This window comes from Oenanthe melanoleuca, unplaced genomic scaffold, assembly GCF_029582105.1.
Source record: "Oenanthe melanoleuca isolate GR-GAL-2019-014 unplaced genomic scaffold, OMel1.0 S282, whole genome shotgun sequence".
Classification (NCBI taxonomy): Eukaryota; Metazoa; Chordata; class Aves; order Passeriformes; family Muscicapidae; genus Oenanthe; species Oenanthe melanoleuca.
Window position 1 is genome coordinate 728 of NW_026612931.1, and position 24,272 is coordinate 24,999.

A 24,272-nucleotide genomic window follows, 5' to 3' on the forward strand; every position below is an offset into this window, starting at 1 on the left:
ATGTGATTAGGTGACAAGAATTTCTCATCTGCCACTTCAAACCAGATGAACTTGTGAAAGAAAGGAAAATGAGCTTTCTAACCAATCCTAATGTGCTTCAAGACAACTGGATTTCTAATCAGACCGCTGGGATTCCTAGCATTCTGCTTTTAACTTTGAACTTCTCTCTGTCTTTTTTCAGGACTGAAAGTGAATCGCCTAGACATGTATGGAGAAAAATACAAGCCTTTCAAAGGTGTCAAATATATTACAAAAGCAGGAAAATTCCAAGTCAGGACATGAGAAGAGGCTAAGAGGAAATTCCCCTTAAAAAAACTTGACTGCTTAGTGACTTATGTTGGTTAGGTGCCAATTAATTAATTAATAGACACTGATTAGTTTGGGATCAAAGCATTTGTGCACAGCAGCTCTTAAAATGAAAGCATAGCTTACTTTTTCTTAATATGGCTTTAAAATAAGGTACTTTTTTTTCTATTATTCTTTCACTCTTTTTTTACTGAATTGTTGTGCTGGTGAATAGTTTGATATGAGCAACCCACAAAATGTTGCAAACACTACACTGCCAGTCAGATACCAAAGCCCTGAGGTCAAGCACATTCTGAAGGCCAGACAGGCCTGGAAAAGTCTTCTGGTGGCCTGTTTTGCTGCTGGAGCTGCCTGCAAAGAAAGCTCAGTTCCACCCACAGCCAGCTGCAAGCTGGCATTCCACCAAGCAGCACATAAGCCCTTCAGAAACAGAGAGCAGCAGTGAGGGGGCAGGGGTCCCTCCAGGGCCTGGGACATCACAAGTGTCACTCCTGAAAAAGCTTCTGATGAAGTAAAAAATAATTTCTGTGTTGTTTACAAGAAATCGCCTTTCTTAAGAAGCATTTGCCTTAATCAGCTTTCATTTCTGCCATCTGCAGATGAGCTGATAAAAATAACATCCTGCATTAAATCTGGGAGGTGATTGTTGCTTCAGTAATCCACTTTCTTTCCATTCAATCTCATCATCCCCATCATTTTTTTTAAGAATACAGTTGCAGAGAGTAAGATCTATTTTTTATGTGAAGCCTTTGCTTTGATTTAGATGTTCCACTTGTTTGAAGTGGATGCCACCAGATCTGTGCAGTGTGTACCTTCAAGCGTAGCTTTTTAGATAGCACAATAGAAGTGTCAAGTGTATTTAATGGTTGTGTGCTTTAATGTTCTGAAATAAAGGGAACTCTGCTGCAAGTATGTCTCACCTTATGAAATGTTCATGCTCTTGTAAACGATTCATGATGCTCTTAAGCAGGAAGTATCTGATACACTATTAAACAATGACTATTTGCTACGTCTTTACTGAACTTGATCACTGTGCAGCTGCTTAGAGTTTTAAAAGGCTATTAGGAGCACAACAGGTATGGTCCCTTTCATATTTCTTATTTTTAAATGGAGGTAATTTATTTGTGATATTTCAAAGACTTGACAGTCAGAGCAAAGCTGAACTTCTTGTTATATGCCAACAAAAAGCATCCCTCTAAACCAATGCATACTCCAGAGTAGCTATCATGTTCCAAGCCATGCATTTGGTCAGTATTAATTAAGGGTGGAATACTGGAGACCCTCAGTTTCTCTAACCTGTTACAAATCAATGAGTAGGTACTAGCTTTGCTTCAGATGAAGAGTAGGAACCAAAAAGTCTTCTAGTAGTCAAAATTTCAAATACTGGGACAAAAAATGATCCGGTCTGGAAAGAGGAGGGGAAGTCCATCTGAACCCTGGCAGCAAGTCAGTAAGGAAAGAAATGAGCATACAGTCGCTATTTGTAACTTCAGTAATGTCATTAGGGTAAACTTGGCCATAAACAACCATTTGAAATTCTAAAATTACAGTAGATAAAACAGCACTATGAAGAACCAGCATCTAGTAAGATCTAATAAGTTCTTCCATTTGTGTAGACACAACCCTGGTTATTAAAAGCTACCAACATCCTAGTCTGCCTTTTTCAATTGATCCATCAATTCAACACTCATCCTACAGTTCTGCTCTCTGTTTGGGCAAATGGCATCCTTCAGATAATTGTAGAAGAAATCTTGTCTTCAGAGGTAACTGGTAACATCCCAAGCTGAAGCTGCATTAGCAGCCTGGAAATGCTGCCCCATGGCCTTTCAGAGCTGACACCCTTCCTGAGCTAGGACATGAAGAAGTGTCAGAGTTCCAGTCCAACCTCAGCGCTGCCTCCCGCGTGTGACTGAATAAACCTGCCTGATCCAGGACCTGGGGCACCAGGGAGCTTGCACAAAAGCTGTTGGCAGGGGAAAGCCCAGCTCATCACTACAACTCACTGTCAGCAAGAGCTGCACTCACCAGTAGGAAACCAGTCTGGGCACAGAGAAGTGTTTTGTCAAGGAAATGGCTGCTGGTGTGTGAGTCCACTACCTTTTCTTGTAGTTGTGCTGGTTCTTTCTGTATCTCCAAAGAGGAAGCTCAGCCACAGAAGAGGGTCTATGTTCATGTTCTGTTATTAAAAAAAAGTACCAGCACCTCTCTGAAGAGTTTAGGTAATCAGGATATCATTAGCAAGAGATTACACTGCCAAGTTTTGATCTTCCCTTCTCCTCATGTCCAGCTTTGGGAGTGCTGACAAAGGTGGTTGTCTGTCAGGGTCTCATCTTGTTTCACATATGGAAAGAACTGTGTGAACAGTACAAAACTCTGAATTTTATCAATTACTACTAAATACCAGGTGCCCTCTGGCACTATGGGGCTATGTTTGATCCTACAGTACCAATAAACATTGGTTCCACCAGGTCAGAATACTGTGTGCTGGTAGAAATTTTTAGCAAGAAAAAATGTGTTTAAGACATTCTTACAGTGATAGAGTGAAGGAAGTACAACAGTGGTTTCATACTAATCACCCTTGCATTCAATTTAAGAGGTAAAATTCACATTAACAAGATGCTGGTCAGAGGAGCAGTTCTTCCCTTACTGACAGAACCAGGCCAACCCCATTTCAAGTTTTCACAATACAGATGATCACGGTCAGGCTTCAGGAAAATCTCTTGTTCTCTCACACTGAACACAGCTTCCAGTAAATTCTTTAATTACTAGTTTGACAGGCACAAAAGACAAAAAACCCTTTGTTTAATCTTTTGTTCAAAAAACTCTGCACTTTCTTTCAGTTCAGAACATGTAGAAATAACTATTTTTACTTTAGCTTTTTGCTGCTCTTCTTGTTACAGCATCATCCACTGTTGTTACCATTAACACTCAGAAGCTGATATTTGTACAAATGCATTTTTATTGTTTTAACAGAACCAAAGAAAAGTTGAGAACATTAGACTATACAATACATTTTGGTTTATAAACAAAGTTTTATAGTGGTAAAACATTTGTAAGTGACATTCATGGTCTTGTTCAAAGTTTTGCTGCACTTGAGACGAATAGTGTTCAAAAATGCAGTAATTGCATAAGGTGGACAAGTATCTCGGCTTCTACAAAGAGCTCGAGAACTTAGAGCAAACATTCTGGAAGAATATCAAAGGCAACCATGATTCATAACTCTCTTGCAAACATTCCTCAATAAACAAAAAGTGATCTTTGGCATAAACAATTATGTATTAAAGGCATTAGTAATATTGCATTAATATCATTCAAGCAACTAAACAGTGATGCTAAAATAATAATTAGAAAAAAAAAAAATCTCAGAGAAGCCTGGATGGTGGGATCAGGATGAGGGGATGTGAGGAGCATTGAAAAGCAATACAGGAAGACTATTTAGAAAATCCCTTTAAAATAATCCCTACATATTCAGTGTTATGTACTATTAAATAGAAATTACTAAATTAAAATTATGTTAAAGATCTGATAGAAACCAACCAAATGCATCCAGGTTAAGGCTCTGGCACCCCTTCCTTCCTCTTCCTGTTGTAGGTAATTGCAAGAAGAGAATACTAAGGAAAGATCCTAAGTACCAAATATTTCATAATACCCAGACACAAGGAGCAAATTCAAGACGAACACACGCCTTCTCTTGCTGAGGTCAGTTTGAGACAGTTGTATTATCAACAGTTTAATTTCCCTTTTTAGGTAACAGTGCAATGAAGGGGGTGGAGGGGAGAAGGTCCAAGCACAGATAACTGTTGCAGGCAGATAAAGGACAGCTGACTGTGCTGTGTCTCTTCCTTTGAGCTGTTAAGACTGAGAAGTTTTTCCCCAAGGACACTTCTATTCAAGCTGGTTTGATCATGCAACAATTCTCAGCAAATTAGGAGGGTATTATGAGGTCAGTGCTGATTTGGGCAAAGGTCTGCAAGTATTCCTTGCAAATGTAGAAACTCATTCGCAAACAAGTTTTCTATGGGGCAATTATATGAACATATATGAATATATATATATATATATGAAGACATATTCAATTATGGAAGGATAAAACATCACAAGTCTATTTTAGTAAGGGGAGGGAGTGTGGGGGTTTTATTGTTATTCTGTTTGGGATTTTTTTTAAAGATACAGTAACACTTTCTTCAATTCATTTGAAAAAAAATATTTTGAGACTCCAAACTCCACATGCAGTAAAAATAATGAGGTATGTGCAGCATTGGGAACCACTGGTAGCCACCAGCTTACCTAAAGAGGGTTTCATGTCCCTGCAGGGCTCAGGTTTCAAAAAGCTTATGCATTGTTAGAAAGAAGAGCAGTGAGGCTAAAGGTATTTTTAAACTGAATATCTTTATCTTTTAAATTTTCACCTTGAGCAGCTAGAAATAACATTCAATGGAGGGAAGAGGGAAATAAGAATAATTGTATGTGCTCATTTGGTTTTCAAAAAGAAAGAGCCAGCATGTGGCATTTTCTGGTCCTGGACATGCAGCTAAATTAAGAGAACCAGGATTGAATTTTCAGCTCAATACATTGCTGAATTGAGCAAGGGAAGAGTTCCATGATTTAAGATCTCCAGCCATAAGGCTCAAGCTGTCAACAGTGTGCCACTAACATCATCTGCAAAACCTTTCAGTACAGTACGAGAATTCTGGAATGCTCACCTAGGGTGACAGGAGGGGGACAGAGACATCTCCTGTTTCTGTTAAAGTACTGTTGCCAGGCAAGAATCAAAAGCAAAAAAAATAGCATTTCAGACAAGGAGTTTTAATCCTCAGTATACAACTGTTCTGCTGCCCCACCTTCCCTCTTTTAATGAAAAACTTCATACCTTCCATAATTTCTGCATGGTTTTTGAATAGCCAGATGAAATCCTATTGAGAAGTTGGAAGTTTCTGTATCCATGACTGTCCCTAAAAAACTGCTAAGTAACCAAGTGTTCTAAACTCTCAAGACAAGCTGAAAGTGAGGTCCATGTCTTACATCATCACATGGAAACTACTGGACTATGCAGTGCATAAATGAAATGTGCTTCTGGGAATACAGAATTCACTAAGAGAATCTTGAAAAGAAAAAAAATATATAACAGCTGTCTACTGTTGGCAGCAAATTGGAGGTGTTGGATATCAAATGTGTTCCAAAGACATTTGAAATGCATTATCTTATAATTCATACCCTTAGAATGGGGTATTAGCATAAGCTAATCTTAAGCTCATGTATACAGCACCTTTTGCTGTTAATATATCTCTTCTGTTTCCAAAAAAAGGCATTTTAAGTTACAGAAAACAATACTAACGTGGCAAGTATTTACTGATACCATGGGGTCTTTCTGACCCAGCGAAGGGTGAATCCAGCATCTGTTCTTATCTTAATGGATGCTGCTTCAGCTTCTCTCACAGTTTCCTTCACAGACTGCATCAGATTCTGGGCATTATGAACCAACATCTCAGTTGCCTGTCAAGAAAAAGAAGAATTTCCAATGTATCAGTAAATACCATGATTAGGACAGTAGCATGTAAACTCTTTGGGCACAAAGACTTCCAGTACAAATACATTAAGTCTGCTGCCTGAAACTATGAAAACAGAAGTGAAGTAACTGTGTCTGGGAACCAGCAAGTGTCATCCTGACTCAAAACAAAACTTTCCCGTTCCTCAGCGGGTATTTGTGCAAAATCTAAATACAACCTTAGTGTAACTAAGAATAACCTCTCTCAGAAGCCAAAGCTGCAGGATTTCTTCTGAAAAGATGCATTTGAAAGGTAACTGAGCTGCAGGGACTCGAGGATGTTGCAAAATGAACGTTTTCCCTGGAATCCACCCGAGGGCGCCCCTGCCCCTCCCAGGTCCAGCCTGCCACGTCTGTGAGTCCTTCCCTCGGCTTTTTACTGGGCAGAGCAGGAGATTAGCAACTTGTTCATGGCAAAACTGGAACCCGTGTAGCTTTTTGTCTTGTTCCTCTATTAAACAATAGCGTTTGAGCCAGAAACCAAGGTGTTGTACTAAAGTTATCTTCCCTAAACTGCTGAGATGAGCTTCAATATCAGAACACATCTCCATAGAACAGGTTGTATATTTGTCCCCATAAAAGTGATCAACTCCATGCTACCATCACAGTTTTACCTCTTACCTGTTCCGACTCTTCATCACTGATATTAGTTCTGCCCAGCATGGTAGCTTTGACAGTGGAGAGGATTTTCAGCTGTGTACTGATCGTTGGGATTCGCTCACAGACCTAAGCAACAGGGATAAAAACTTTGTATTGTAAATTGAACCAATACTTTATGCATCCATTTTTTTCAGATAAACAGTTTTTATTTTCTTATGCTATTAGAAAATGAATATGCATAGAGGTGATCCTATAACCTTCAAAACTATGATGAATATTGGTAGGATATTTGAATCTTATTTTACTTGCTTTGGAAATATTTGGGATGGAGCCGACATTTTTCCTGATACTCCTAAAATGTCTGCTTGGTTAGGAATAGTGTGATATATATATATATATTTGGCTAAGACTGAAAAAGCTTAGAATTGTTGCATTTCTGGTATTTTGATGCAAAGGAATGAGTGAATGAAATACAAAACAATGCAGACTTTAGACAGATCAGTACTCGTAGCACAGTACTTTTTCAAAAGTTCTTTCTACCTCAAATTCTAACTTGACAGAATATATATTCACATAAATATATATGTGTGGAAGGAATAGTTTGTAAGGATAGTGTAGAAGGCAATCTTTCCCAATGAATTACAGCTGTACTGATTGCTGAAAAGCAGAGACAGCCTTGCCTGTCCAGTAAGGATGGGTGTTGTAAGAGAGTGGGGCAGCTAGTTGAGAGTAAGTTGCATTTGGAGCTTAAGAAGCAGGGCTTGCTGCAGTTTGGGATGGAGTCTGCTGGCTGTGCTGTGAGGAGGAAGGGACATGTGGTCATGCAAGGGACAGATAAGGCAAGGAGATGTGTGAGGGACAGACAGGGTTAGGTGCCAGGACAGGGACAGGTTTAGTCAGTCCTGTAGAAGGAAACTTGCAGAGGGAAGGAGTCAGTGCTGTGTGGAGCTGCCTGTAAGAAAAGGAGTCAGTACTGTGTGATGCAGCTAATGAGGAAAGGAGCCAGTGCTGAGTGGAGCTGCCTATGAGGAAAGGAGTCAGAATTGCCTGAGAGAAGGCACGAAAAGTTGTTAATGAAGGACTTATGATGGTGTCAGTCCAGTCTGTCTCAACATAATTTCTACATATATATACACACACATATTCCCATGGGACCTAAAAACACAGACCTTGACCAAACTTTCCAAGCCAAGAGAAGTACCCGTGATTTCCTGGCACAACTCCTGTCCCCCCCCAGAGAGGGGGGCAGCCAAAGCAGCCCGTGAGGCACTGCCAGTCCCCGGTTACCTGCAGGAGGTTTGTCCTGATGCGCTTGTCTGTGCACTGCTTGGCCACCTCCTTGGCGAGCCGGGTGACCTCGTCGGACGCCTTGGCGATGTCCTTGGCGCACTGGATGAGCGCGCGCTTGTTGCCGCTGCCGCCCCGCACCAGGCGCGACATCTCGGCCATGAGCAGCGCCATGCGCTTCGCCGCCGCGATGATGTCGTTGCCCTGCCGGAACAACACGGTCACTGCTCCGGCCAGCGACACCGCTCAGCGGCTGCGCGCCGGGGCAGCCACCTCTAACAAGTTAAGGATGGAAGGAGAGGTTTCTTCAAGGAACAGGGAAGTTCTGTACTGACTACAGTGTTTCTGAATTTTTTTAACACTCAGGGGAAAAAAACTCATTTCAAAACTGAAAAAGAAGTTGTAAAGTGTTAGTTTGTCCATGGATAGAGTTACTGCTCTGATGACTAGATTTTAGAATAAAGCATGTTATCAGCGTTTGGAATTCCAGATTTTCCCCAAAAAAAAGACTTGTTTTAAAGTTTAAAAAAAAATTGCTAAACAACCTGTTAAACCAGTAGTAGTCACAATAGTTGAGTATGAAATTTTCAGTGGCATCTGAAACTGAAGTTGTTGAAGCACCAGCTATGCTGTTAATAATGCTAAAGCATAAATGGAAGAGAATCTGACAGAAAAAACTTTTGTCACTGGTAATGTGGAAGTGAGATGCAACTTTTACTTCATTAAGTTATTCCTTGAAAATAAATCTTTTTTTATATAATCTCTCTCTTTAAAATAAAGCCTCCAGGAGATAAGAACATGGATTATTAAAAGACAATCTAGTAATATTTCTTATATTAAAATCAAGATTTCTTGTGTATCAAAATTTACAGTCACAGAAATACATCTGAGAAATATTTGTTATGTGAGTTAATTGTGACCAAGGCAAACCGATTTCTTATACACTGTTCCAAAGAGAAACCTAGTGCAAGGGAAAGCAGACCTAGCTGATTGATCGTTAGTAGTCTGTCAGTACACTTAGTATATTTCTCTTTTTCCCCTTCATAGAAAGTTGTTAGTCAAAAGAGAACTATTTGGTGCTTTGAAGCATTCCTGTTGTGTGGATGAAATAGTAGCAGAGTGAGTTTAAGTATTAGCACACGCTTTCCCTGGAATAATTCCACAGATAATGACCAATGAAGTTCAGAGCAAAAAATTATACAGTGAGAACCCAGCTGAGACAAGGTATCCTCTGCCTTGTGCACACATTTCTGTGACTCACTACGAGCAAGCTGAAGATGATATCCCAGGCATTTTACAGATAGAGTGACCCAAACAGCTGAGCTATTCGTTACCGTGACCTATTAGCTAAAGAGTTTGCTACTATAACCAGTTAGGATATAAATGACATAACACAAAGCTTTTCCATGTTTTCACGTAGAAGGATCAGTGTCTAACAAGTTATCCAAGCACCAGAATCTGAAAAGGACAAGAACATTTTTAAAGCCCTTTTTATTAAATGGTTTAGTATAACTATCTAGGTAAGTATACACACACACATACATATGCACACTCCCCTAAAGTTTGTTATGGGACACCAACCTTATTTTTTGCAGCATGCTATGAAAAGTGCCCAGTCTTGCAAACGTTTGTGCTTAGACAGAAGACAGGCTACTCGTGAGTGTCTGAACCTTGTTAGATTTCCACTGGTTTCATATAGACAGGATCTCAATTCAGCAGCTAACAGCATTCAGTGCAGCTTCTTCAGAAAAGAATTCTCTCAAGACCAGCATTTGCAATACAGCCCAGTGCAAGCCAGCAGTCAGGCAGTCTCTTCCATAAACACTGCCATACAAAGCCATTCCTTGTTGGAAGGGATGTTAATTGACGGCATCAACTGAGGCCAAGCACAATAGACACCTTAAATGACTTCTTGAATTCTGTATACTTTGCTGTATCCGGAAGTCATTAGGAAACCATTAACCATGGCTTCCCAGGTAGCCCACATGAATGGAAAAAGGAACCAAAGGGGAGGAAGACAATCCCTACTTACAATTTGAAAACTGCCATAACAAAGAAGACCAGGCAGATGCAAAGGGAGAGGAAGTCTTTGAATATTAATAAGTGACCCCAATCAAGCTCCAATCTGGCACTGACAAACAGATCTAGCAAACTCGTGAAGCCACTCTCAGTCCTTAAAATGAAGTGCAGACACACTAATTCATTCAGGATGGCGGGGCCCAGCAGGGATCAAGAGTGGTGCAAATGTGTCAGCGTTCCAAGTGGCCGGATGCACGCGGATCAGTCCCCGGGGACTCAGAGTACCTTACTAGACCACTTGGTTGCTTCCCGATGGAGAGACTGAGCAGCAGCCAGAATGGGCTGGTTAACGGGCTGATTGGTTGGCATTAACAGCAGCTCAGGCTCGTAATCATCTTCAATGTCATAGGGGAGAGTGAATTCAACATCTGCATCATCCTCCTCATCTACATCTACACCAGCCTCAGCCGCTTCATTAATCACAGTCACATCAGGCTTTGCAGGTGGCAGCAGGGGTGGAGAAATGGGACAGTTAGTACAAGAAGCAGAATTTGGTAGAAGAGCACAAACTCAGCAGTTTTAGTGACCAAAACATCCTCTTGGCCTCTCAGGATCTGACAAGGCAGCTCTAGGATCAGGTCAAGGGGAGGATGGGAAGGAATATAATAAGATTAGCAGAAAGAAACAAACAGTTCACCTGTGAACCAAAGTTACCAAAACTAGTAAGAAGTTACAATTCAAATATGCAGCAACATTTTCCATCTGAGCATTCAGCTTCTGCAGACAGAAGCTGACTCACAGAACATTTTACTGACAGGTGAACAATGAAATGAATGGCTTTTCTGTCTCAATGGAAGCCGTTCTGACTGCACAGGAGCAGGCACAGCAGCTGATGACTGCGGTGTTTGTGCAGATACAAAGCTTTGTATGGAAGGCCATTCATATGTGTGATAAGAGCAGATAGCAGCAGGAAAGCCACTGACAGTGCTTGCTGTAGAGTAAGAAGAGATGGGATGGAAGACACCATAGAAGAGAGTACTGAGGTACCACACAGAACATGTAAAAGAGCAACACAGGGTTGAAAAAGAAGAAGTGATGTTGAATGCCATGAATACTGTGAATATTACAGTTCTTAAAGAAGACTGAAATTGAATTAATTAAAAAAGAGGATTATGAAGCATATGATACTGTTTTGCCACGATACATTGCTACGATCCAGTACCTTAAAAAAAAAAAGGAAGGGTTCAAGCAAATAAATTATGTTAGAGAAGTTCTCAAGGAAGAGGTAAGAGGTATAACCATATAGGCATTAATAAGTAATATTTCAATACAAAAATAGTCTACAAGTTTACTAACTGTCTTTCTTCAACTAAAGCCAAGTGTGATAAAAGTAAAGGTACCCTTAACAAAAGCTGTGAATTTGCAACTGTGTTTTGCCTAAGATATAACCTTTTATAAAAAAAGTCTTTGTCAACAACAACATACAGGAATTTTGGAAGTTCTAACACTTGTAAAGCCAAATCAACTCAGTTTCAAAGGCAGCTTTTATTTAAGTCTTAATCTGATGAAAAGTATCCAAATATCCCTCATTTTCTGATTTATTCAAATGAGGGGGAATCCAGGGAAACTAAAGCAATAGACATTGTTCAGCTCTTGTTTCATGAGAAAAATGGAGTACATAAAAGCCCAGAAGCCACTCAGTGAAGCTTTTGTAAAGAAGGAAAAACAGATTTGCATTCTTAGAATAATGTTATCAACGTTTTTTTAAAGACTAAGTACTTGTTCACCTCCCCCCCTGCCGCTTTACTACAGGTAAAGTACCAGTAGATTAAAGTGATCAGCAAAAAGGCAAAAGACAGTTGACACACAGTCTGTTGGGACTTGATATGAGCAAGACCTCATAGTTCTGTTTTTCCAGGTCTAGCCCATATTCCTCAGTAGCACTGTCCATCAATTCCTCTTCAACCAATCAGGTGAGTTTAGAGACTAAGTGTTTTTAAAACTTCTTCCCCCAAAACAGACCATGAGAATACTGAGCTCATATTGCTAAAATGATACTGCTGAAAAAGAATTAGAAAGACAATTGCCAGGCTAACTTACTGGTTTGTTAGTCTCAAATTAAAGAAACAGCAATGAATACAGAGTTTTATAATCTAACGTCACTGAGCTTTGAGGTCTTTTATAATCAGCAAGGAGGTTTTAAGGTCTGCTGCTTGGCTTTGCACTATTTAATTTACAATGCATATAATTTATATATATATATATACATATATATATACCAAAAGCATTTTGATTACTTATTCTGAATTGTTAAGTTAGCAGTTCTGGGATTCCAACATCAAAACACTTTTGGAAACAAAGATTAAGGCTTTTAGCCTCAAAATTACCTTCTGAGATCATTAATACATCCCAGTAATGTCCCTTTAGTAATATAAAAATATGTTTGGTACATCCAAGAAGTATGGGGAAAATAGAGCTTTGGATTTTGGATAAGAGACACCCAAACAGATTTGCAGAAACTTCTGTATTTTATATGTGCTTGCAAAACAGATGTTCCTTTAGCACAAAGCACTGAAGTTGATTCTGTAAGCCATTCAAGTTTATCTCCTTACTCACCACCTAATTTAGTGCAGAGAAAGGGTGAGATTATAAAAGCCAAATTCCAACCCTTAAATTTAGCTAACTCTCTGATGTTCTTACTCAGCAGTCAGCTTCTGCCAGAGGAAAAATGTAGCTCTTGGGGGAAGGAGGAGAAAAGAAAAAAGCAAAACAAAGTGATATTAGCATTTATGAAACCTACAAATTCACATTTCTTTGTCATAGCACTGAAATGGGAAGGAAATTCAGGATTTCAGCCTTAAAAGCAAATGTGACTCACTCCAAAAAAAGAATGAGACCAGGCCACCTGTATGTAGTCATTTTTCCCATCATAAATGCATCAGATTAACTGCAAAGTATCTTGCAGCTTCTTCCAGAATTAAGACAAACCAGGTTACGATTCCTACAGCTAGGATCTGCAACATCCATATGGACTTTTCCATACAGACTTTTCAAAGTAACTTAAATATAGCAATTGTCAGCCTGCACAAGCATAAGTATTAGTGACTCCCTAGGCAATACCAGCACTAAGGATCACAAACACCTTAGCATACAGGGCATATTTGTGTTCCCAGGGGTATGTTAACAAAAAAGCCTAGCAATTCTAAGCATTGTTGACCCTAGTTCACTCTGACCTTGAAAGGGTTTCTTATTGCTCCTACAGCAGTGTTTTTACTACTTAGTCTGTGAAAGACACTGTCATAAGTTGAAACACACTGATCTTGAAAATAAAATTAAAAGAGAATCCTTTTAGCACAAAACACTTACAACAATTTCTTACCTTGCTAGACCATTTCCGGGCTTCATCATGCAGCTGTCTAGCAGCCATCATCATGGGCTGATTAATTGCTTCTCCTGCCTTTTGCTCTGGGAACTCTTCATCCTTTTCTTCAGGTGGTGGTGGTCTGGGCGGGGGAACCTCACCCTCTGGCAGCGGTGGTTTCGGAGGAGCGAGCTCGTCAGTCAGCTAAGGAAGCAAACATCTCATTGAGTGCAAGGAAAGAGAGAAAAGATTGAGTGAACAATGGTGTCATGGCCAGACACGATTGTATGACCTCAGTTTTTCAAGTGCTTCCTGTTAAAGAAAATACCATGTTTTAATCTTTCCTTTTGAATGCTGGATTGGTATTTTTTAGACTTCAGGCTACTTGTATGCATGGCTGGCCAGACAATACCTTTTATTTATAAGGAATTATAATATACCTAAGTAATTTCAGTGTAATTCACATATCAATGACAACTGTATATTTTGTTACAAACTATCTACACTTACATGAAGGTGCTCAAGGTCAGGAGGAGGAGGAGGAAAATCTGGTTCCTGAGGCTGGAAGGCTTCTCTGACTTTGGCCACAGCTCCCAGAATTTTGTATCCAGAATCCAAGAAACTCTTCTGCAAACCTGAACAAAAATTCCTTTACCAGTTTAGTATCAATTTAGTAGAACTTGGTAATAGTTAGAATTTAGAATAGAATACTACCCCCAAAAATTATTTCTATAATGTACTGTGCTAAGTATACTTATATGTGTGTTTAAAAACTACCAAATTGTTTACAGCAGACTTGCATGCTTGAAATGTTAGTGTCATATGCAACATGCATACAATAAAGCCTTGGCTGAGTAATAATCATTACCAATACCTAAAGTAATTCACTGAACAACTTCTAGAATAAAAAAACCTACGTAATATTTTCTTATATAAAGTAGTATTACTTAAAACTAGTAACAAATGCTTCTAATTAAGAATATGAAATCGCATATCACACTAGAATGCTGAATCCTTTTCCCTTGAATATGCCAAAGGCCTTTGATTGCATTTTAGAAGAGCAGGATGCAGCAGTTAATGGTGTGAACTTGATTTCATCATTCTGAGAAGTAAGTGTACACCATATTTACATAAAAGGAGATACACAGCTGTATAAGAAAAAAAATGAGCACTACTTCACATCATCTCCAGTCAATAAAAGGCACATTTTAAATTAGCCAACTGAATCCTTACCAGGATCAGAAATGTTGCCTGCCACAGCTTTAGCATCCATTACCATGGGTGATATAGTTTTGCTGAGTTCATCAGAGGCTGCTTTAACAGCCTCCCGAAATTTAGGGTCTTCAGAATTTTCCACCTCTCGTTTTGCCACCAGCAGGATGCGGTTTGCTCGTCTGGCAATGCTGGTGGCACCAGCTACCAGCATCTGAGGTTGCATGTTGGCCATTGCAACTTTACATTTATCCAGGTCCTTCTTAATGGCCTCTTCTGATGCATCCAACAGAGATTTAGTATCAATGGCTTCATCCACCAACCCTAGAATAAAAGTTGAATACATTAATATTCTAGTTTCACCCATGGAAATGGACATTTGTATTCCAGAGATAGTTCTAAACTAGAAAAGTATTTTAAAACTGGGGTGTGGGGAAGAGCAGAAGAGGACATGGAAATCAGACTAAAGTACTACTGCAGTTTAACTTCTGATTCTGTTGTACCTCTGTGACAGTTACCATGGTGAAGTTTGTTAATGACACCCCAAGCTCTTACTCCTCTACCATGGAATGCTTCAGTCAAGAACTGGCTTACAGAGTATATGCAGCAGAGCTTCTTTCTTCACACTAAATTTCTTTAAGCATATTCAGTACTTTTTGTACTCTCCCATTCATTCCAAAGAAAATATCCTTCTGGTTGTGCTTTTCACATAGGGGTGATTCATAGTGACAAGGCAGTGAGATCTAAAATACCCAGGATATAATTACTGGGATGAAGGAGGAGATAGTACACAGTCAGCTGCTCAGCAGGTTAGTGCAAAGGATCTGCACTTGGCAAGGTCTGAAACATTTCAGTGCTTCAACAGGATCAGGAGCTTTGTATTCTTCTCTGTGTTCATCAACCTGTTACAATATTTTGAACATGTTTGCTTTCCTTCAGTTAATTATCTGTCCTATTTCAACATGCCAAGAAGAAAACCTCAAGTTGTCATAGAGATATACTGCTAGAATAGCAACTGCAATAAAAAAATATGGTATTCTGATTTTCCCAAAATAGAACTAAAGCAGGATTTGCTTTTCTACAGCTCAGTATTAACAGAAAAGAAGCCTTTTTTGTATATCCTGTAACATATACATATTCATGGAGTCAGAGAGCACATTCCCACATCTTTATTTTTAATCAGTCATTATTCTTTGCATGTTTCATCAATCCAAGCAGAATAGAGAAAAATATATACAAGCTAGTTCGCCACAGGTAGGATCTTCAACAAAAATTCCTACTTTACCTGTCATTTTTTCTACATTATCAATCCATTGGTTTTTCATGGTCTCAAAATGTTCATAAGCAGCTTGATTTCCAGGATTTCTCAGGAGGATACGAGCTGCTGATACTACCTGCCAATAGAAGACATTTTTAATTATCAGTACACATCAACATTACACACATCCTTAAAAATGCATTTGTTTTTTCAGGACTGGATGTGTAGCTCCACATTTAGAAAACTTGGTTTATTAATTCTAGTACAACATTTAGGTCCTTAAAGATCTACCATACTTCTGAAATTAGCTGGCACAAATAAATTAATATGTAATTGAAGTTCCAGAAAAAAGTATCTTAATGACAACTCTTGAAACCACTAAAATACAATATTTATTACACTACCAACATTTAGATATAAGTTTATTTTGGAAAAAAAAAAAAAAAAGGCATTTTTTTTCACTTAAATATTTTACTAAGCCTGAAAATAATTTTGTTTCAAGTATAAATCACAGACACTTCTGTGTAAGAGTTGAAGAATAAAACCTATCATTTGATCATTTTGTTCTACTTAGTATCACATTTAGAAATATTTGCCATTCCTCTTTTAAAAATTTCAGTACTATGTTCCTTGTTGGTATTAACAGCTTTCTCTGACAATAGAAGCATAAGGAAAATTGCCCAGAAGTCATCCCCAGCCCTTCAAACCCAGCAAGCACCTGTGGGGTGAGTTCCCTTGCTGATTTCACTGTTGCCTGAATGCCCTCCACGGTAGTTTTATTGGCAGTTCCAACTGCAGCTGCTTTTTCTGCTGTAGCTCCCAGTCTAGCAGCATGGTTTTCAAAGTTTGCTGCTCTTTCATCAAACACCTAGTTGTCAGAAGAGAAAAAAACATTTAAAAAAGCCCTAACCTCCTTAACAGAATACACAATTTCTTCAAAGTGTCAGAGACATCTTTGTAATATCCCCACTTAACTCATCCTGAGAGGATGCAAAAGGACACAAAAGCTTTGAAGGCATTTGGTTTTTTTAATCTTTACATTACCAGACTCGCTTCTTTACTAGCTCAATGGGACAATATACACTTTATAGCTTCAAGGTATGAAGTTCAGTACTTCCTGATGACTACTGGTGCAAGAAGTACTCTATGAGAACTATTTTAGCTCAGACATTCATCTTCAAACCCATAATATCAAAGTAACTATATTTGAAAGATAAATAAGGGCATTTACACTAAAAATTCACACTGAAAAAAAATTCCCTCCTTTTACAGTCCTTAGATATTCAAAAAACAGAATACTTGGACAAAAAACTATCCTGCAATAAAGCTGAATTCTCCAAGGCCTTGGGAATTATTTTGATCATGTAGCCAAAAGCCAAAACAGTCAAACAGAACTGCCCTGCCAAACACATTTTAGGTACTTCATGTGCAGCCAGTGGCTTTCAAGTACAGGAAACAATATCTAGCAAGAGAACAGGTTTAATCTGTTGATTAATTCTGGCATGAATTTAACTATTGTAGTCAGCTTATGTAATGCTGAGATACAAAAATCCACCAACTAGTGTGTTAGGGATGTTTGCACAAGAATTTAGTAGCTCAGTGACAGCAACGTGGTACTAACAACATAGGGAGACATTTTTGCCATTTTCTGAAATCAGGGACAGCACTGTTTCCAGGGTTATACAATTCACAGTCTCCAGGAGTCTGGAGAGGTTTGCATAGTAATCATTATGTTGTCAGAATTAATAAGCATGTATCACATGAGAAAAAAAAAAATACCAATTCATTTTTCAGAACACTGATTTATTTTTCAAAATACCAATTCAGGTAAAATTAAACAATAACTGAAGCTTTATATGGAAAGAAAAGACCACCTGGGTATACTTGCCTCATCTCTGTTGGGAGCATCAGAGGGAGCAGTGGCTGCTACTGCTAACAATTTAATAGGAGTTGTGGTGTCACTGAAAACATCAGAAACTTCCTGGGTCATCGCTTCTTGCATCCGTGATTTAAGATCCTCAACAAAAGTGGAAAATTATTAGCATATGAAAGAGACATATAAAGTTTTAGGGGTTCAAATCCCATAAAACCTTCTCTTGCAAAAAGAAAAAACCTATTCCAATGGCAGACATTAAGATAAAATTACCTTTTACATAATTTGAAATATACAAAACTTAGATACCACTCCTTGAAGCAGCATTAGAAGCTATGAACAGCATTAGTTATTTTCTTATAACACAGACTTAAATTTTCCTTCTAAACTGTTCATTTGGAATTAACCCCTATGGCATGATAACAAGGCCTTTCTAGAAAGTTTGCTTTAAACACCTCAGCAAAGCCAGCAGGTCTGTAGCTTCACTTTTGTTTTCACAGATGCCTCCCACGCTGAAGGCTTGCTCAGAGGAGTGCAGTCCTTACCTTCAGCGAGTCCTGGAGCTGAGCAGCAATGGCCCTGGCCTGGGGGGACTCGCCCTCCCCTCGAGCAGCCAGCTCAGCCAGCTGGGCAGAGAGCTGGTCCACACGGTCACACTTGGCCAGCAGGTCCTGCCGGTACGGGCCCATCATGACGTTGGCCAAGCGCCGGCCTTCGGCAACCAGCCCGCGGATGGCAGCCTGGCCTGCAGGGACAGGGACAGGGCACCTGGCATTGGCACTGTGCCACAAAGGGTGGGAAACCAGAGGCACCCCGAGTACTGCACGCACACGGGCACATGTCAGAGCCCTTGGGGCTTTGACAACACCTGTCTAGGTGGTAGAAAAGATCTGCACAATTTATCACTGAATAATTACAGTTCAAAACCACAGAGGAATTCAACTGTCTCCAGTTTCTTTTTGCTTAATTCAGCTACTCTGGCTAGAGATATATCCTTTTTAACTAGAGTGGTCTGACAAAAACTAACCATGGCAGCTGTAAGGTATTTCTAAATAACTAATCTGTTGACTCCAACAGAAAGCACTTGCAAATTCCAAATATGGAATTCAGTTCATCTCCACATCATTAGAAGATGAGCAGCAAGAGGGGAATAAAAGTAGAAAACATAACTTAAAAAGCCAAATGCCCTCTCCCAGAATTCCAGAAGTCATAAATAAGAAATGTCAAGTAGTCTGGATTGGAAAGGACAGTGGGAATAGGGAACACCTTACAAAGCCTCCACAGTGTGTCGAAAGCTCTTCTGTAAAAAAAAGTTATTTTTAGCATGGGTAATTTCCTTCATTCACTTCCAGATGCTTCCTGCTCATTCACAGGAATGTAATTCTCTGTTCTTTCAATAATACAATAGCAGTATTCTTTTAAAGTAACTCATCATGTATTAAGTCCATCAAAGACCTACTGAAGAATAATTTTAAGCTAATGCAAACCCACAAGGAATCCAAATTTGTGATCAAGTTTAAAATGATTTAGGAAGTCGTCACAGCACCAGACTATCCAAGAATCAACCCAGCACTGCTGCCATCTTTTATATTCATAATTTACCTTTCTTGTATCCTGCCAAGTGCCAGCAACTCCTGGACCACAGTTATATGCTTATCGAGAGCATACTGGGATTATCAGACCCTTTATCTCTTTAATTAAAACATTCTCTTCAAATAACCCAGAAACCATACAAGAAGTGATACTTTTAGGTCAGGTTTATGAGTGTTCTCTTCTCGGAAGGACTCAATTACTTAATTTGCTGGAGTGGGTATAAATTCCAATTTGAGATACAATATTTGCATAATAAGAAAAGCTAGCTTAAGTCTGTCTTCTCTACAGCACATGTTCTTCCATTCTTTAGGAAAGAACACAAAGAGAATCATGGGCCAGCTTAATTCTGTAATTGCAGTCAGGCACTTAGCTATAAATGTTCAAGTGTCCACACCAGTGAAGATTCAATGCATCCTCAGAATGTCAGGAGCAGTAGTTTCCACCACAAAAATTAGTGACAGTTTTGATTCTAAAAATGGGGGGGAAATTACAGAGAAACACTTACCTACTCCCCGATCAGCAACTGTAGGATTGTCTATCCACCTTTGAGCTTGTTCAATCTTGCCCTCCAAATGGACAGCTGCTTTAACTGGCCTCGTATTTGCTACAGCCCTGTTTGTTTTGGACTGTAAATTCTGAAGTGATGTAGCTATTTGCTTAGCCAAAGCACGGGCCTCAGGAGAGTCACCTTTCCCACTAAGGATTAAAAATAAAAAAAGAGCATAGTCATATAAATATAATTTACAAATTATCTCAAATTCAGCAGGAAGACAAGATTTTAAAATAAGGCTGATATTTTTAAGTAAGGGTGAATTTGACACTTGGGTTGAGAGTCTGAGGAGCAATTCTCTGCTGTGGTACCTGGACATTACACATGTTCACCACAGCACTGAGGTGGGGGAAGGCACAGCACTGTCATGCCAATACGGGTGTAAGAATTGATTTCCCATTTCCATGGCTGTCTTATGAGCAACTGCAATCAGGCCATACAGATTACAAGCAGAAAAGTGAGCAGCCACAGACCAAAGGCTATATATAAACTTTACAAAGGTAACAGATTAAGACCTACAGCAGCTAAACCTCAATAAAAACTGATTAAAGCATCTAACTAACGAAGCAGGAAAAATATTTACTGCTATATTGCAACCAGCTTTAGGTGAAGATCACAGTTTGTACAATAACTGTCTCTCCTCTTCCATTCTCAAGCAGCCTCTTTGTAAAAACTGATATAGAAATACAATTTATGAAAGTCTTTTGTATTATTTGCAGTTACAGCTTAGAACACTGACAGCTATGGAAGTGGTAGATATTCCACCTTGATATCTAGTAAACTGCTTAGCAAAACCCAGTGATGACATCCATCTGCATAAACAAACTTATAATTCTCATTACCTTGTTTTTTCAACAGTACAAACAAGCTCACTTTTGGCTTTAGCTTCCTTCTCACATATTCCATAGGCAGTAGAAAGAAAACATTTCTATGTAACACATCTCTGGCCACCATTTTTTAAAGGAAGCTAGTGCAAACTAGGCTTTGAGACAGAAATTACTAGGCTGAACAACTAAAAAGGGTTTATTTTAATCATCAATATTCTGATCTTGCTCAGCATAGTGAACTGCACATGGAAGTCATTAAAACAAATTAATGGTGATAAAACAAATACTTACTGTCGCCGCAGATCTGACAGCTTGGCTGTCAAAGCAGAGATTTCCCCCAAGGAACGAAGGATATCATCTCTTTCTTTAGGCTCCTCACATAGCTCTGCAACTTTCCTTGCTTCATTCATAATTCCCCGAATATGCTCTTCTCCTTCACTGCCCCCATTAGGATCTGCAAGCCAGTTCTTAATAGAAAGAAGTGTACAAGTGAAGACAAAAAGTAATGTTTATTCTATACATGCTTTTATAGAGAAAGAAATACCAATAGAGCTTTCAAAATTTTATTTAACAGAAAATACTTCTCAAAAGCAATTTCTGGTTTTTAGGTACTGTGAAATTATTTTATTGCCTCATAGTTCTTCAGTTTTGAAAAACAATGTCAAACTAGATAAAATCTACCCATAGATTTTACATTCTCTCTCTCCCCTCAACATTTGCCAACAATATTTTAGAACCAAAATTGAATCACTGCCTTTAGAAACTGATGATGTGACTTTCAGAAAAAAAAATGAAAACAGATGCTCTTGAGCCCAGGGTGGTACTTTAAGAGCTCTTCCTAAAAAGTCCCATTACCATTTCATTTGATACATATGTAATATTAATGTATCTTTATATATTGATAATAGACACATACACATTTAGATAAGGGGTACATATAGAAGGTCCATTATTTGATGACCATCATAATCATCACTGGGTAAGAGACTGACCATTGAGGGATATTAAGAGTAACAAAAATAAAAGATCAGCTGAAAGAAAATGTAGTTTCATTATCATTATTTCTCTTCTGTCATGAATATAAAGTTCTAAATCCTGAACTCCGCTCCCAAAACAGAACCCAAAGAAAGGGCTCTGGTTTTATCCTCAAATCAGTTTGTTTAATCTGGAACTCTTCTATTTTTTTTTTCTTTAATTAGATTAGTTTATATGCAAATTCAAGGTGTTCCATCATTTTAATTTAATAACCTTGAAATTTTTAGTAATGCAAAAGTAAGTTACCAAAAAGATCATCAACTGAAGCAAAACTCCCCATATGCTGTAAATTACTGAATTCAAGATTTTTCTTTGTTACAGTACATATCCCCTCTATGTTCTTCCTATCAAGTAATCATGCTTTGTTTGGAAACAGCTATAGCAGTTGAGTATACCAGCTCTAACAGCAGCAATGTAATCACATTCTGAAGTATCTGTTAATCACTAGTGGTACCTGAGCAGCATCAATCTTCTTAGCAATTGCCTGCTTGGAGTTGGTCATGGCCTCCAGCTTGCGGGCTGCATTCTCCACTTTGGCAGTGAGCAAGTCCAGCCCCTGGGACACCTGCTGGGCTTTCTGCATCGCCATGGGTGTAGCACCCTGCCCTCTGCCCAAGACAAAAACAGCACCACGGATTCAGCTCAGCACTGACAAAAGCTATTTTTTAGTGAAAAGGGAAGAAAACCTGTTTGTGAGTATTCCCAGCAATTATTGCAAGAGATACAGTATTTAATCAGATTTTGTTTCCTCCTTAAGGAAACAAAAAACAAGTAAAGAACAAAAGAAGAGACAAAAACTAAGAGTATATTTTCTCTATTCCAGAATGTGACATTTAGCATCCTCAGAAGAAACATTTTTTTAAGTGTCAAAAAGTAAAGCCATTTAAGGATAGAGTTCCATTAAACTACCCTGGACAAGGCCTCTTCTCATTTACAGACGGTTGCAAAGAGTCAGAACATGCAGGAGTTAGTCTTGCCACATCTAAGAGAGGACAGCAAGTCAATTAAAAAATAAATATGAAAATAAAATGTCTTAGCTGCCTCAATCATGTCGCACACAAAGTTCGGAAGAACTTGCCAATGAAGGGTAAACAGCAGCCACTACTGTGATCTAATGTGATCTAATATCCTAGAAAACACCTGAGAAGTAGAATATCCATGTATCTTACAGCAATTGGGGTATATCCTCTTTGGAGGACAGACTTAACAGGAGAGTTTAAAATTTCCTTTCTGCCTAATCTGGAGGAAGGTTATGTGTTAGACAGCAAGCAAACTCAGAATTATCTACTTGAGCAGTTCTGATCATCATATTATATAATTAAAGTTTCTCTTATTAAAACATATTATTCTTATCAGAAAAGAAGAGATTGAAGTAAAAAAAGGTAAAATACAGTTCTGGCCTGCTTTTCTGCAGGTTAGAAAGTGACAACTGCAGAAGAAACTTTTTAATAGCATTTGGGAAGTGTCCATGCCAAGTGAGAGCTTTACCTAGCCCGCAGGTCAGCCAGCTGATCAGTCATTTGCCCCAGGGTTTTGCACGTGCCCAGGATCTCTCTGCGCTCTTTGCCTGCACACAGCTCTCCTGCTTTGCCAGCTTCATCAAGGATCTGCCTTATGGCCTGTTCACCAGCATCCCCTGAGACACAGTGTCAGTCAGTGCAACAAACCAGACATTCCGTGACATGTATGAGAAAACTACCGAAAGCATCATGTCACATGAGCTGCATTAGGTTCAGGCATGAAAGTGCATTCATCAAAACAGAGATACACACTAAAAAACTACAATTCACATCTAGCTTTTACAACTGTGTTAGTTTGGCTTTGATTTCAGAGGAAATCCATCTGATAACGTCTTTCAACATCCAAATGGAACACGCCTCTATCGAATTTTATTTACTTTAAAGACACATACAATAGTAAACAAATTCTTTGTATAAGTAAAGGTTGATTGCAATTAAGCATATTTATGGCAGATTTTCACACTAAAAATTTTATGTCAAGACTGAAAGAAAAACACTTAAAGAGATGCTGTTAGGGAAATCTCGATTTATAAACATTTGAAAATACAAAAGAAGAGATTTTTAAATATTAGTCATGGCTACAGTTAAGTACTGTTCAATTCATAAGTTTTAGGGTTTACTCCAGGAATGCAAATTAAGAACATGTATGCTCCATAGAATACATATATTTTAGACCACTGAGAAGCAGCAAAGCTTCCAGGTCATTAGACACATCTTGTTCAATTCCCAATATCTAAATAAAAAAGAGTAAATACAGGCTTCTTCACAATGATCCACTATGTAAGGGTTCGTAATGCTTAAAGATCATTTTGTCTTAAACAACAGAAATTATAAGGCCTTCAAAAATCAAAATACTTTATGCTGCTGTTTGTGTTTAAATATTACCTGGAGGTGCATTTGGATCTCTTAGCCAACCTTTTGCCTGATTCATCTTTGAATCTATTAAGGCTAAAGCTCTCTTCATGGCTTCAGTGTCCTTTACAAAAGAGAAACCAGCATAATGATAATCAAAGAAAAAAATCAAAGTATAAGTAATCAACACAACCACAGCTGACAAAGGTTCTACAAAGCAGAGTCTACTTATAAAAACACATTCATATAAGCAGCTCAAAACCCATTTTCAAACTAGCAGGTCATAATTGCGTCTTTCCAGTTAGAACAGACATTTTCATTTCACTCAAAATGCAAAAATTATGCATGCAATTTTAGTGGTTTTTCTATTTCTTCATTTACTAGTGCTTTAATTTCTCAAGTTGGAGCTCTAATAAGCACACATCTTGGAGTTA

At 38.7% G+C, this 24,272-nt stretch overlaps 1 protein-coding gene across 2 annotated transcripts; it reads right to left on the minus strand.

The window, feature by feature from the left end:
- Positions 1–463: 463 nt before the first annotated feature.
- Positions 464–23,959, minus strand: VCL (vinculin). 2 transcript variants are annotated; one of them, XM_056516118.1, is made up of 15 exons: positions 23,872–23,959; positions 22,955–23,102; positions 21,921–22,074; positions 20,723–20,898; positions 19,560–19,750; positions 18,007–18,206; positions 17,477–17,605; positions 16,307–16,456; positions 15,616–15,724; positions 14,352–14,654; positions 13,629–13,753; positions 13,137–13,322; positions 7,739–7,942; positions 6,473–6,577; positions 464–5,799 (listed from the first exon to the last, which is right to left on the minus strand). In XM_056516118.1, exons 1-15 carry the CDS (start codon positions 23,948–23,950, stop codon positions 5,653–5,655), a joined length of 2,406 nt encoding a protein of 801 aa, XP_056372093.1. In that variant the 5' UTR covers positions 23,951–23,959; the 3' UTR covers positions 464–5,652. The 2 variants fall into 2 exon arrangements, with proteins under 2 accessions (XP_056372093.1, XP_056372094.1); XM_056516119.1 differs by lacking the exons at positions 464–5,799; positions 6,473–6,577; positions 7,739–7,942 and adding an exon at positions 7,962–10,252.
- Positions 23,960–24,272: the final 313 nt, after the last annotated feature.